This window comes from Mirounga angustirostris, unplaced genomic scaffold, assembly GCF_029215605.1.
Source record: "Mirounga angustirostris isolate CCGP_5_RB_7025 unplaced genomic scaffold, mMirAng1.0.hap1 SCAF_10, whole genome shotgun sequence".
In the NCBI taxonomy this organism is placed as follows: domain Eukaryota; kingdom Metazoa; phylum Chordata; class Mammalia; order Carnivora; family Phocidae; genus Mirounga; species Mirounga angustirostris.
Window position 1 is genome coordinate 18,891,966 of NW_026991718.1, and position 15,392 is coordinate 18,907,357.

Consider the following 15,392-nt stretch of genomic DNA (forward strand, 5'->3'; position numbering starts at 1 on the left):
CCCAACTCCCAAGTATATAATCAGCCACCCCTCACAACTCCGGGGCAGCAGCTCTTTCTGCCCACAGATACTGTCCCCGTGCTTTAATAAAACCACCACTTTGGGGTGCCTGGGTGGCTCAGTCGTTAAGCGTCTGCCTTCGGCTCAGGTCATGGTCCCGGGGTCCTGGGATCGAATCCCGCATCGGGCTCCCAGCTCAGCGGGAAGCCTGCTTCTCCTTCTCCCACTCCCCCTGCTTGTGTCCCCTCTCTCGCTGTGTCTCTCTCTGTCGAATAAATGAATAAAATCTTTAAAAAAAAACCCACCACTTTGCACCACAGAAGTCTCAAGAATTCTTTCTTGGCTGTCAGCTCCAGACCTCACCCTGATGTGGGAAACAAAGGCAGAAGAAAAATGATTAAATTTTCTTACTACCTACAGCCCATTGACAAGTCCTTGAAACAGGCAGAGTGACATTCCTCTAAGGACTCAACTGCCTCAATGTTAATACTTTGCTAAGAGCAAAAGGCAATCCTAGCCCAACCCCTCCCCTCCAGGATCCTGTGAATCTACCTTAACATACAAAAATTCATTTTTAAGAAATTTCCTTTATCTCGGGACGCCTGGGTGGCTCACTCGTTTGGGCATCTGCCTTGGGCTCAGGTCATGATCCTAGGGGTCTTGGGATCAAGCCCTGCATCGGGCTCCCTGCTCAGCCGAGAGCCTGCTTCTCCCTCTCCCTCTACTGCTCCCGGTGCTTGTACTCTCTCTCTCTGTCAAATAAAATCTTAAAAAAAAAGAAGAAATTTCCTTTATCTCTAAGCCCCCCAAAATACTGCTTGGCACCCCCCCCAAAGCATATGGCCGACCGATACACATCTGAAGGGCCTCATGATTAAGGTTTTATTAGATGGTAATAAATGACCTTTTCCCAAAAGTAGCTAGCCCCCTTAAGGTGGTGGAAACCTTGTTTCCAAATTCCTTAGAGACGCTATCCCTAACCCCCTCCCAACCTGAAAGTATATAACGGGCCACTCCTCATGACCCTGGTGCAGCTCTTTCTACCCATGGGTCCTGTACCCGTGCTTTAATAAAACCACCTTTTTGCACCAAAGATGTCTCAAGAACTCTTTTTTGGCCATCGGCTTCGAACCCTAACATTCTTTCCTACATCAACCCCACCAAACCTCACCTACATTCCAAAACTCCATCACTGGTCCAGGGCTCTTTCTACTATAGCAGGCTGCCTTGCATAACAGTCTCTATTAATTGCAAAATCCCCTTTATTTCTTTATCTGCATCCCTCTGCTGAGTACACCTCTTGCAAGAAGGTTATCCAAATTATATATTTTTATTTTTTATTTTAATTTTTAAAAAGATTTTATTTATGTTAGAGAGAGCGAGGGAGCACACAAGCCGTGGAGGGGGTGGTGCTGAATGAGAGGGAGAAGCAGACTCGCTGCTGGGCAGGGAGCCTGACACGGGGGGCTCGGGGCTCAATCCCAGGGCCCTGAGATCATGACCTGAGCTGAAGGCAGATGCTTAACCTACTGAGCCACGCACATGCCCCCAAATAATATATATATATATATATATATATATATATATTTTAAAGATTTTATTTATTTATTCATGAGAGACAGAGAGAGAGAAAGGCAGAGGGAGAAGCAGGCTCCCAAGGAGCAGGGAGCCCGATGCGGGACTCAATCCCAGGACCCTGGGATCATGACCTGAGCCGAAGGCAGACGCTCAACCATCTGAGCCACCCAGGCACCCCCCAAATAATATATTTTTATAAAGCCTCTGTTTTACAAAAATGCCTGTCAGCCACTGGCCCTCCTCTTGCCATCTATATCAAATGGCCAAGAAATATATGAAAAATAGTAGTAAGTATATTACCAGTTGTCAGAAAGTATTCTAACAATGGTAACAGTGAAAACATAGTGTTTGTTCTATAGAAATAAGAAACGCCAATATGTAAGGATATATGAATGGAAATGTTTCTTGCAGCATTGATCATAGTGACAGAAATCTAGAAACAAAATAAATCCCATTACTAGGGGAATGCCTGGATAAATGATAAATACCATGCATCCATTTGAAAAGTGCCTTAGGGCGCCTGGGTGGCTCAGTCGGTTGGGCGGCTGCCTTCGGCTCAGGTCATGATCCCAGGATCCTGGGATCGAGTCCCACATCGGGCTCCCTGCTCTGCGGGGAGCCTGCTTCTCAACCTCTCCCACTCCCCCTGCTTGTGTTCCTGCTCTCGCTATGTCTCTCTCTGTCAAATAAATAAATAAAATCTTTAAAAAAAAAAAAAAGAAGAAAAGTGCCTTAGAGTTACATCAGTTGACACAGATGGATCTCTGTGACACATTTATTAAATGAAAATAACATTTTGTTAAAACAATGACAAATCATCCCTATATGCATATACTTGGCTCTATACACATGTATATGGTCATGTGTATATGACCATAATCATATGATATATGAAACAGGCAGAGTGGCATTCCTCTAGAGACTCAAGTGCCTCGATGTTAATACTTTGCTTAGGGCAAAAGGCAATCCTAGCCTGATCCCTCATACTCATATAGTCATATGAGCATGGGTAAAGATATAGAATCTTTTTATTCTATATTCTATATAGTTATTTTTATATGTTATTTTAGGTTACCCGGGAGAGGATGATGTTATGGGAAGCAGGGAACAAAATAAAAAAGGAAAAGAACTTTTAAGCACTTTATACATAGAGCTATGTGAAAGAAATGAAATATTTAAAATTAAGGAAAAAAATGAGGTAGATTGCTACACTAAGGGTCTCACCGAACCGTATCTCCCTGTAACCACACCCCTCCGTACTGTATGTAGTTCCCTTTTGCTCTGACTTTGGGTTTGACCATGTGACTTGCTTTCTCCAAGGGAACAATGCAAGTGTTTACTTGTTGAACTTGCCCTCTTTTGCTACTGAGAACTTTTTTGCCATCATGTGAAGAAGGTTGAGCTACTCTACTAGAGAATGAGACTTTATGGAATAGTGACAAGCTGTGTCAACTGAGGTTCCCTGGACCAAGTGGGCCCAGGTGGTCAGCTTACTATAGCCACATTAATGACCCCTGGTGAGATCAGCAGAACTGCCTGACTTATCCTAGACCAAATGACTGCCATATTTTGGGCTGCCCTATGGAGAAACTTATGTCAAGGAAGTGATGTCTCTGGTTAAGACTTAACAAAGACCTGAGGCCTGCCAAGAGCCACATGAGTGAGCCTGGAAGCAGAGTGTCCCCCAGTCTAGCCTCAAGATGACTGTAGCCTTCTGAGACCCTAAGATCCTAGCTGGAAGACTCAACTAAATTGCTCCCAGGTTCCTGGCCCATAGAAACTGGGAGATAATAAATGTTTGCTGTGGGGTGCCTGGGTGGCTCAGTTGGTTAAGGGACTGCCTTCAGCTCAGGTCATGATCCCAGGGTTCTGGGATCAACCCCTCATCAGGCTCCCTCCTCCTCAGGGAGCCTGCTTCTCCCTCTCCCTCTGCCTGCCACTCCCCCTGCTTGTGCTCTCTCTGTCAAATAAATAAATAAAATCTTTTAAAAAAAAATTAATGTTTGCTGTTTTAGGCCACGAGTTTTGGGGCAGTTTGTTATGCAATAATAGGTAACTAATACAAGAGAGAAAAGAGGAGGAAAAGATTATGGAAGAGGAGGAAGTAGGACAAGGGACAAAGGGTTGAGCCAGGGAGTAAGATCAATTTGGCTTTTCCTTCAAATGTCTCCCTGCAGAAACATGTACATCCATGCCCTGCATGGCCTTCAGCAACTCCTCAGAGAAGTCCTCCTTATAATCAAACCTGCTATGGCACCCAGCTTCTAGGCCATCTCAATTTTCTTCTTGGGGCTCGTGGTCACCAGGGAGATGGCTCAGAACAGTCTGGTCAACTGAATGGCAGCTGTGCCCACATCCCCAGTGCTGGGAGGGATGAGCACTGTCACCCCTCTTGTATACCTCCTGTGGCAACAATCCAAGTTAGAATACCCCAAGCCAGCAAAGGCACAGGAGAGGGAAGGTATAGGGTTAGCTTTGGAAAGATAAACTATCTAGTGCACTGAGGGTATAATGAGAGACAAGCCAAGGGTCATGTTGGGCCTGGGTCACAGAAGTGTGAGGAGCCCTCCAGAGTTTCAAAGCTCCGGGAGCCTTGATCAGGGCTGGGTTTGTGTGACTCAATCCAGCAGACAAAGAGAGGGTTCAGGGTCAGAACTGCTCCAAAGGGTTGTCCTGAGCCAAGAGTCTAGGGAGCTCCTGGGACAGACAGCAGCCAAGACAGATGTCTGGGCTACTCTGATCCCTCTTTGTATAAGATAAACAGAACGAGAGTGTCTCCTCCACTGCCTGTGAGGGACCCAGCAGAAGGACTGAAGGGCATTTTCCTTATATCAGGCTTTTATTTTTTTTTTAAGATTTTATTATTTTTTTAAATTTTATTTATTTATTTCAGAGAGAGAGGGAGCACAAGCAGGGGGAATGGCAGGCAGAGGGAAAAGCAGGCTTCCTACAGAGCAGAGGGAGCCGGTTGTGGGACTTGATCCCAGGACCCCAGGATTGCGACCTGAGCCAAAGGCAGTCGCTTAACCAACTGAGCCACCCAGGTGCCCCTATATCAGGCTTTTTTTTTTTTTTTTTTTAAGATTTTATTTATTTATTTGACAGAGACACAGTGAGAGAGGGAACACAAGCAGGGGGAGTGGGAGAGGGAGAAGCAGGCTTCCCGCGGAGCAGGGAACCCGACGCAGGGCTCGATCCCAGCACCCTGGGATCCTGACCTGAGCCGAAGGCAGACACTTAACGACTGAGCCACCCAGGCGCCCCTATATCAGGCTTTTAAATGTATCAAGGAGAATCTAGATTTCAGAGCAATTTGATATTTATGATCATCCACTAAAAATGTGCAAAACAGTTCTTCAACAGTTGGAAGTTTTTCTTTTTCTTTTTTTTTTTTTTTAATATTTTATTTATTTATTTGAGAGAGAGAGAGAGAAACAGCATGAGAGGAGAGCGGGTCAGAGGGAGAAGCAGGCTCCCCGCTGAGCTGGGAGCCCGATGTGGGACTCGATCCCAGGACTCTGGGATAATGACCTGAGCCGAAGGCAGTCGCTTAACCAACTGAGCCACCCAGGCGCCCTAACAGTTGGAAGTTTTTAAATGTCATTCTTCTTCTAGTACTCATATTGTCATTCTGTTTTTCTCATAAAATTATATACTGCTGTATTTTATGCTTTATTGATCATTCTTATCTGGAACAAAAATGTGTACAAAAACTGACTCTAATTTAAAAAGTTATTTCCTGTGACCACAGGGCTCTAAATGTTCAGTTTCTTTTTTTTTTTTTTTTTAAGATTTTATTTATTTATTTGAGAGAGAGAGACACAGCGAGAGAGGGAACACAAACAGGGGGAGTAGAAGAGGGAGAAGCAGGTTTCCTGCAGAGCAGGGAGCCTGATGCGGGGCTCGATCCCAGGACCCTGGGATCATGACCTGAGCCGAAGGCAGACGCTTAACGACTGAGCCACCCAGGCGCCCCTAAATGTTCAGTTTCATCTGGATTTTATTATCATTACAATATTCTTGATCCACAATTGATCAAAACATTATTTTGAATTTTATATTATTTTATATTATTTTAAAATAAATTATATATTATAATATATAATTTATATATTATAAAATATTATATTTTATATTATTTATTTTAAATATTAATAATTATTGAACATGAAAAGTAAGATTTTATTGGAAAGATAGCTCTTAATGACCATTGGTGGGGTTGAATTTTTCCAAGTAATTATGTCTGTGGATGAATATTCCTCATTGCTAGAATGAGACTGGAATCAACATTAATTCTCTTCCTATTTTTCATTTTTATAGACAAGCTCTGAGGAACCTAATTTACATAAATTAGATGGGGAAAGAAAAATTTCATTATAGGAATGTCAGCCAATTCTCTGAATACCTCTGTGTTATATGATTAAAAACTATATAATGATCTATCATCAAAAATTATTTTCAGGGTGCCTGGGTGGCTGAGTTAGTTAAACGTCTGTCTTTGGCTTAGATCATGATCTCAGGATCCTGGGATTGAGCCCCGCATCGGACTCCCTGCTCCACGAGAAGCCTGCTTCTCCCTCTCCCTGAAGCTTGTGCTCTCTCTCTCGCTATCTCTCTCTCTCTCTCAAATAAATAAATAAAATCTTAAAAAAAAATTATTTTCAATGATCTATTAGCTGGCAACTTAATTAGGTCTTTCTTCAGTTTTGTTGAAAGCAAAGACTTGGGAATCACTCAACCTGTTAAGGATTTGTTATCCAGCCGTTAAGTGTCGTTAGGGTCTTAGCTTCTGGGATCATAAAAGCTTCATGAAGATTTATCAAATGATTATCAATTATATCTGCTATTTTTTCACTTAGAGACACCTTGTTTAAATTGATATACTCACAAAGGATTCAGAAAGTAAAAATGTTAATTTCAATACACTTTTGCTAAGACAATTTTTAAAAATCAAGTCCTTCTACCTTATCATATACTTCAAATATATTTTCATTAACATCTGGAAGCTGCAGACTTAATTATGAAAAACATCTGTGACATTCTTATTGGCAAAGCCAGTCCTCATTGTTAAATAATCAGCCAAATAAAATTACTTCCTATCAGAGAAGGTTTCTCATTTTTCAATCCAAGTAATCATGTTAATACAGGGGTGCCTGGGTGGCTCAGTCGTTAAGCGTCTGCCTCTGGCTCAGGTCATGATCCCAGGGTCCTGGGATTGAGCCCCGCATCGGGGCGGGGGACCTGCTTCTCCCTCTCCCACATCCCCTGCTTGTGTTCCCTCTCTCACTGTGTCTCTCTCTGTCAAATAAATAAATAAAATCTTAAAAAAAAATCATGTTAATACATGTCCTATGACAATCATCTTGCTTCTGAATTTTAAGAAATATAGATAGGTAAGACATAGACCCTTCCTCTCCAAGACAAATGATATAAAGATTTTCACTATTTCTCACTAATGCTCCTTTTACTTTATTCTCATGGATCTCTCCTTCATATATGATGTAATTTTTGACAACAGAGGATGGATTTTAAAACATTAAAAAATATTTAAGAGTTTTCCTTTCCTCACACACTGCAGGTTTTGCACTCCAAGCCAAGCATCGCAGTAAGATTGGGGCTGGATGAGAGTACACCTTTCTTTTGTATCCTGGGGGAAGGGAGCTTGGGGAGGGGAGGTGGGAAGCAAAGCTGACAGGACTCCTCAGTCTCAGCAGCTTTAGGCAAGTACATATGGAAATTGAAGATCTGGGAAAAAAATCAATCGCTTCAATCCATTCGCACCTGTGTGTCCGTTCTAAAGTCTTTGTGGACCACCAGGACACAAATCTCCCTCATTTGGAGACCCCTGATGTTTCAGATGATCATCGGGTCCCTGGGCAACTCTGCAGGAATTCAGTGGCTACCACCAAAGGGTCACTTTTGTGGATCTCTCTGAATAGCTGGATATAGTTGGAACTTTGTGATGAGAATTATAGGAAGTAACTGGACAGATGTGCATAGGGGGGCTCCAGACAGAGGGGCATTTGCCTTGAGGGGGTTTATAAAAAGGGCCCCATGAGGCTCCCAGCAGTGCAGTGGGTATGTGTCCAGGAAAGGCTGGCTGACCAGCTGGTGAGCAGGCAAGAGGCTTCATGATGGCCTATAGCACTTTAGAGATTACTTTAGAGTCAGACCTTCTGCCTTAGAGGCTCAAAACCCAGCTTGACAGCATGTGGAGAGTGAGTATATAATCCACATGACTAAGTTATAAAGTCTAGATGTCAATGTGCTTATTTACAAGGAGAAACCATTTGCATGAGGACTGATGCCAAAATCTATAGGCAGATCTACATGGAAAGCCCCAGATAGCATGTTTTTGGAATTCAGAAAATTATACCTTGTTGCTTGGTAATGTCAAAAACTGCAAGAGGTCTAAGACTTGATGACAGTGGTGTAAAGTGTTCCCTTTTCAGAGACACCTGAGAGTGTACCAACCAGGTTGGCCTGGAGTTGCCACTAAGGGAAAGAAAGATGTATCATGCCCAGAAATGATCAGGGTGGAATCCTGAATTTTCAAAATAGGTTCTATAGCTCCCCACCCTTATTGTCCTGATCATCCCACAGGAGGTGACCAAGAGGAGATGAACCTTTTCTGGAGAAGGTTGCATTCATTAACCATACTAAGTTGTGTGGACTAGGAGGAAGTCAAGGAGATAAAGTCAAAAATCTTGAGTTGAGGGGCACCTGGGTGGCTCAGTCGTTAAGCGTCTGCCTTCGGCTCAGGTCATGATCCCAGGGTCCTGGGATCAAGCCCTGCATCGGGCTCCCTGCTCAGTGGGAAGCCTGCTTCTCTCTCTCCCACTCCCCCTGCTTGTGTTCCCTCTCTCACTGTGTCTCTCTGTCAAATAAATAAATAAAATCTTTAAAAAAAAAAAATCTTCTTGAGTTGATTCTTAAAAAAATTCTTTTGAGTTGACTTTTGAAAGGTCTTCCCAATGTTCAACAAATCAGATGTCTGCAGATGGTGGGGAGTGTGGAATGTCCAATAAATACCTTGATTAGTGGCCCAAAGTGTGGCCTTTGTGTTGCCCTTCTCCCCAAGTCCTACAGGGGTGATGTGGACCAGATGGATGTCACACATGTAGTGAGCTGCATTACAGCTCTGAGTTCAGGGAACTTACCTCTTTTATAGCAAGCAGTAAGAAAGTTTGCTCTTTGTTCTGAAGGGAGGCATTACTTCGTTGTTCAAGGTTGCTTTCTGCAAAATCACCCTGAGAAATGGTCTGGATGAAGAGTTGTTAGAGCCTTGCATTCTTGGCATACCCAGCAAGATGCATGGGAGTGCAAGACACTCATGGGGGAGTCTCTCAACAGATATGCCCTGGGCAGTGATCAGGTTGGTCACACTCATGTCAATGGCCAACATTTAAAAAAACAAACAAAAAAAACAAGTAAAGCTTATCAAAGAATTCCAATTAAAGAAGAGGATCTCTTGAAATAAGAAAAATTGCTCCCTTAACTCATTCTTCCTTTTTAGTATCTTCTTCCTAGTGTTTTCAACCACAAAATAAGGCATGACTTTTTCTTTAGGATCTATTTCCTAAAATAATAAAAGCTGTCTTTCATAGTCCTCTGATGACTTAATTTCCTTTTCTTCTTAGATATTCTCCTGAAAGGAAACAGAACATGGTTATTATGTGAGCAACAAATTATCACCACAACATGCTTCATTATATTTATTCCACAGACATTGGGAGTGACTACCACATGCTAGATACTGGAGATACAAGGATGACTGGATAGTTAAGACCCAGTCCCTGCTCTCAAAGATATATATATCTCCTAGAATTTTTTTTTAAAGATTTTATTTATTTATTTGACAGAGAGAGACACAGCGAGAGAGGGAACACAAGCAGGGGAAGTGGGAGAGGGAGAAGCAGGCTTCCTGTGGAGCATGGAGCCTGATGGGGGGCTCGATCCCAGGACCCTGAGGTCATGACCTGAGCCAAATGCAGACACTCAATGCCTGAGCCACCCAGGCACCCCTCTCCTAGAATCTTTCATAATAAAACATTTTTAAATAGTCAAAATTCTTTATTTCCCAAATTTTCTGTAATTATCATGTAGAATTTTTTGACAGAGAAAAATATAATTATGAGAAAAACAAGTGAAGGAAACAGAAGTAATGAGACAAGTAACTGGCTCCTAAGTAGGTTTCAGCCTCAAACATCCCTCATGAGAATCCAACCACTTCCAAGATTAGCCTAGCCCTTCTTCGAACGTGGGATTTTAGTAGCATGAGTCCAGCTATCTCCTTCAAACTAGTACACATTCTTTGGAGTCTTTTGTGGTCCTAAACAAGAATCTCAACCTTTACTGCCAGCCACAGAATCTACTTTACAGTGGTCAGGCAACTTCCCTGGTCTCCACAGGAGACTAGGGGAATTAGCCCTGGGCCCTAGCTGATAGGATAGAACCTGGCCTCTTGACAGCCTAATTGCCCATTTTCCTAGCCTCATTTTCTGTATACCTTTAATTAGATAATTAGCCCCACTCTACAGGTCTCCATTTTGTCTTCCTGCTCCAGCCCTAGTCTACTGAAACCGAACCTCCCTCAAATTTTGACACCTGCTCAGAAAAGGTCCTTGGTATTGCAATTGCCTATTTCTCCCGGATTGGAATTCACTCCTATTAGATGCTTCAAAGTTGTGTCCTGTCCAGGCTCCATCCTGGTTACTCTTAGAATACCTCATTGCCAGCTACATAGCATGGTTTATGACACTCCATGACAGGAAACTGTAACAACTGGGAAGGTCTGTGCATACATACATTTGTGTGTGTATGTGTGTATTTTTTCTGTACTTAATTTCTCAGTTAATTTTTTAAGATTCATTTCTCTTGGGGGACCTGGGTGGCTCAGTCGTTAAGCGTCTGCCTTCTGCTCAGGTCACGATCCCAGAGTCCTGGGATTGAGCCCCGCATCGGGCTCCCTGCTCAGCGGGAGGCCTGCTTCTCCCTCTCCCACTCCCCCTGCTTGTGTTCCCTCTCTCGCTGTGTCTCTCTCTGTCATATAAATAAAATCTTTAAAAAAAAAAAAAGATTCATTTCTCTGGAGCCTTCCCTGATTCTGCTAGGCAGAGGTCACTCATTTGTTTGTTCATCGAACATGTATTAATTGCCTACTCAACAGAAGACACTGTCTTAGGTACTGGAGATAGGAGATTAAGACACAATTCTTATCTTCTAGGGGCTCACAATCCAGGTAAACAAAGAACTCTAGTGGCTCTAATAATAAAAAAGAACTCTAATAATAAAGGTATGCATAAAATACGTAGCATAGTGGAGAGGAGCTCAAGATCTCCCTTGTGTCTTCAGTGATGATTGAGAATTTGACAACTAGGGGCTCCTGGGTGGCTCAGTCGATTAAGCATTTGCTTTCGGCTCAGGTCGTGATCTCAGGGTCCTGGGATCGAATCCCTCATCAGGCTCCCTGCTCAGCAGGGAGTCTGCTTCTCCTTCTATCTTTCCCCCCTGCTCATGATCTCTCTCTCTCTCTCTCTCTCTCAAATAAATAAATAAAATCTTAAAAAAAAAAAAGAATTTGACAACTGGATGTGAAAGGGCAGGGACAGAAAGCACTATTTCGGGCAGACAGGACAGCATGTATAGAGGAATGGAAGGTAGAGACTATATCTGTTTACAGTTTTGATTTTCTTGCTTATTAGGATAGTATAGCACACGTGGTAGATCATCACTGAATATGTGTTGAAAGAATGAAAGAACAGATGCTTTCCTCAGTAGTAGTAGAGGCTTCTACTCTCTCAAAGGAGTGTTTAAGCAACTCCAGCAATTTTTTCTTTTTTTTAGGAATTTAAGTTTACATTAAAAAATCTAAACACAAACATAATTTATCGTTCATTAAACTCAACTTTCATAGATATAATTTCCCATTTAGTCCTACATTAGATCTTCATTAAAAAACATAAAGACATGGAAGGGGAATGCAGTAGACCCCAAAAAGGTAACTGCCAGGCTCAGTAATTTCTTTTCCTGTAAAGGGTCCTTTACATAGGGTGACTCCCCAGCAGCTATATTTCTGTTTGTTTGTTTTTTATTTTTTTTATTTTTTACCCTGCTGCTTCCTCACCCCTAGCCCCTCAATAGCTGACTGATAAAGAGGTAAACCATATGACCCAAGGCTTGTCAGATCAGGGTCTTTTTTTTTTTCTTAAGATTTTATTTATTTATTTGACCGGGAGAGAGACAGCGAGAGAGGGAACAAGCAGGGGAGTGGGAGAGGGAGAAGCAGGCTTCTTGCTGAGCAGGGTGCCTGACACGGGGCTCGATTCCAGGACCCTGGGATCATGACCTTAAGCTGATGCTTAACGACTGAGCCACCCAGGTGCCCCCAAATCAGGGTCTTAAAAGAAATTAAGAGGGGTGCCTGGGTGGCTCAGTCGTTAAGCATCTGCCTTCAGCTCAGGTCATGATCCCAGGGTCTGGGATCGAGCCCCACATTGGGCTCCCTGCTCCACGGGAAGCCCGCTTCTCCCTCTCCCACTCCCCCTGCTTGTGTTCCCTCTCTTGCTGTATCTCTCTCTGTCAAATAAATAAAATCTTTAAAAAGTAAAAAAAAAAAAAAAAGAAAGAAACTAAGAGGCAGGATGTGAGACTTGGCCATGATACCAGCCAGGAATGGAGGCTTTGCAATGGGACAGAACAAAGCTGACCATCTTAGAAACAGAGACTAGAGAAGCATTCTAGCAGTATTCTTGTCCCTGGAGTCCATTTTCACTGTGGCTCAGTTGCACTCCCTTGTTCCAGTGAATCTATAAGTAACCCCAGTATCCTTTTAATAAATTCCTCTCTTCTGCCCTAGGTGGTTTGTATTGGCTCTCAGTTACTGGGAGTCAGAAGGTCTGACTACCATAGGGAACAAAAACAGGCATGGGGAGACAAACTTACCCAGCTTCTCTGTGGCTTCCACACAAACACTAGGATACATGCCTTCAGTGTAAGTTGCCACCAGAAGATACAGATGGGTCTTCACAACAACCACACCAGTGTTTTCCTGGATAAGAGTAAAACAGAATGTCCTTCTTTTGGTTCTAGTCACAGGACTAGCAGTTACACTCCAGCCACAATTTGTGCCATTTCTTTACTTCCATACACTCATATCTAGTTCTGGACTCTTCACTCTTTTCCACTAATTTAGTTGTCTTTGCTCAAAAAATTTCAGACTTGTAATAACAGCATGTGTATTTTGAAAAAGTTCCCCAACTGATTGTAATATACCCCTACCCCATTGAGAACGACTGATTTAATAGGGGCACCTGGGTGGCTCCTGGATGACTCAGTCCATGAAGTGTCTGCCTTGAGCTCAGGTCATGATCCCAGAGTCCTGGGATCGAGCCCTGTGTCAGGCTCCCTGCTCAGTGGGAGTCCAGCAGGAGTCTGCTTCTCCTTCTCCTCCCTGCTCATGCTCTCTCTATCTCTGTGTCTCTCTCTCAAATAAATAAATAAAATCTTTTTAAAAAATGAGAAGGTAATACATTTTGGAATTGGACAGCTTTGGGCTTGAATCCCAGAACCTTCATTTTCTGCTGCATGACTAAGGGAGAGTTATTTAACCTTGTGAACTCTCAGTTTCCTTGGTCCAGTAAAATGAGGCTATTTACTTTATAAGGCAGATGAAGTGTGCTTAACCCATAAGATAGGGCATCCAGTAAATGTGAATTTCATCTCCTTATTTCCTTATAAGCAACAGAGAGCCAAGAGAGGTTTTAAGCAAAAGAATGTTATCTTTTTTTTTTTTTCTTTTTTAAAAGGAGGAGGGTGTAGAGTATGGAGTAGTTAAAAGAGATACTTCAGACAAATTTCAGTTGATAGATTCTGGAATGAATGTTTCTCAACTACGCTCTCTGTACTTTCTTTTACATATGTCTTCTTAGCATTAGACTGCTGTCTCAGATATTGCCACTGTAGTAATGGGCTTAGACGGTTTTACAAATGGGATCAGGAGGGACACAGCAAATTCTTTTTTTTTTTTTAATTTTTTAATTTTTAAAGATTTTATTTATTTATTTGACAGAGAGAGACACAGCGAGAGAGGGAACACAAGCAGGGGGAGTGGGAGAGGGAGAAGCAGGCTTCCCGCAGAGCAGGGAGCCCGATGCAGGACTCGATCCCAGGACCCTGGGATCATGACCTGAGCCGAAGGCAGACGCTTAACGACTGAGCCACCCAGGCGCCCGGACACAGCAAATTCTAATAAAATTCTTTTCTTAAGGTTTTTAACCTAGCTGTCTTCAAATCTTGAACACTCACATTCTTAGCATAAAGAGAATAGTCATCTGCCCGGATACATTTGTAGTCCTTTTCCTTGAAATACAATCCTTCTCTTCTGGTTTGCAAAGGGTTCTTGGCGAATCCATTCACAAGTGTTCGGACATCACCAGGCATTATCTGCAGAAGTTAAATAGAGTAGGAGTGGGCAAACTATGGCAGGCTGGCCAAATTTGGCCCACTGTCTGTTTTTGTAGTCCTGCAAGCTAAGAATAGCTTTTACATTTTTAAGTCATTGGGAAAAAACAATAGAATAATATTTTGTGATATGTAAAAATTGCATGAAATTCACATTTCAGTGTTCATAAATAAAGATTTGTTGGAACATAGTCACACGCATTCTTTTATGTATTGTCTATGCCCGTTTTCCCACTAAAACTGCATAGTAGCTGTGTAGTTGTGACCCAGGCCATATAGCCCAGAAATATTTACTATGAAAATATTTACTATGAAAAAGTTTGAAAATGTTTGTAAAATGTTTGTTAAAGAAAAAGTTTGTTAAAATGCTTATGCCCAAACTTGCTTTTCCTTACACTAAATCCTGGTGATGCTACACACAAGCTTCGTTCTTGGAGTTTGATGAGGGCTGCACTGTCCACATGCTTTGTTCCCAGGAGGGTATCTAACAGTAAGTTCTGCAAATGGCTCATGCTCCCTCAGCTCTGAAAAGGGGAACTACAGTTGAAACGATTCACTCTGACTAGCTTCAAAAAGGCCCGCGAATACAAATCTCCCTAAAACACTTTGGACAGTTTTCAGCGCGTGCACTTTGGAAGTAGTGAAAATAGTGGTCCATCATCTAATACCCACCAATACTCAAAGAGGAAAATAGAATTATAGAAAATCACAGTTCACACAGGAGGTTATTGAATTTGGAAAATCACTGCTCACAATTTTCAAGTTATACCAATGGTTCGCATCAGAATCACCTGAGATTATAAACCAAAACCCAAACACCTGCGGGATGCAGAGCCACTTATCTAAGTAAACAAGGGTAAATGAGATCAGCTGGTCCTTATCCCCCCCCCCCCCCCCGCCCCGCATCAGCGCGAACTACGGGCACTGATACCGAGGACTAAATACACCTTCAGTGCATTTAAAGCGGGCTTTTCCCCACGTTTTCTTGGGCCGTCCTCATAAGGACAACGTCCACAAACACTCGTCCTTAAGGCAGGCGCCCTTTCCGGCCACTCCCTGCGCAGTGGTTTAGCCCACGGGGGGGGGGCGGTTCCCTGAAGAGGGACTGGAGGCGAGGGAGGGGGGTCGTGTTGGCTGGGAAAGCTCACAGAGGGCTTGGGGGAGGGCGATGGCCCAGGCGGGAGCAGAAGGAACAGGACGCTCCGGGAAGGAGCGCTTCGCTGGGCCAAGGGAGGGCTAGCGGAGCAGCCGCCCGTCAACGGACGCGGGGGAAGGCGGGGCGGAAAGGCGACTTGCCTAGCTATTGGCTGAAACATCTGCCCGTCACCGAGAAGCGCTGAGGTTTGGTTCGC

General features: G+C 43.1%; 1 protein-coding gene across 2 annotated transcripts; it reads right to left on the reverse strand.

Annotated features, from left to right (window-relative positions):
- Nucleotides 1-277: 277 nt before the first annotated feature.
- On the reverse strand, nucleotides 278-15,300 carry PFN4 (profilin family member 4). 2 transcript variants are annotated; one of them, XR_010405468.1, is made up of 6 exons: nucleotides 15,189-15,300; nucleotides 14,436-14,564; nucleotides 13,885-14,022; nucleotides 12,523-12,628; nucleotides 8,739-9,226; nucleotides 278-364 (listed from the first exon to the last, which is right to left on the reverse strand). XR_010405468.1 is itself a non-coding variant. In XM_045883717.3 (5 exons), the coding sequence occupies exons 2-5, from the start codon at nucleotides 14,550-14,552 to the stop codon at nucleotides 9,198-9,200; spliced, it is 390 nt and encodes a 129-aa protein (XP_045739673.1). In that variant the 5' UTR covers nucleotides 14,553-14,564; nucleotides 15,189-15,300; the 3' UTR covers nucleotides 4,849-9,197. The 2 variants fall into 2 exon arrangements, 1 of the variants encoding a protein (XP_045739673.1); XM_045883717.3 differs by lacking the exon at nucleotides 278-364 and having other exon boundaries at nucleotides 4,849-9,226.
- Nucleotides 15,301-15,392: the final 92 nt, after the last annotated feature.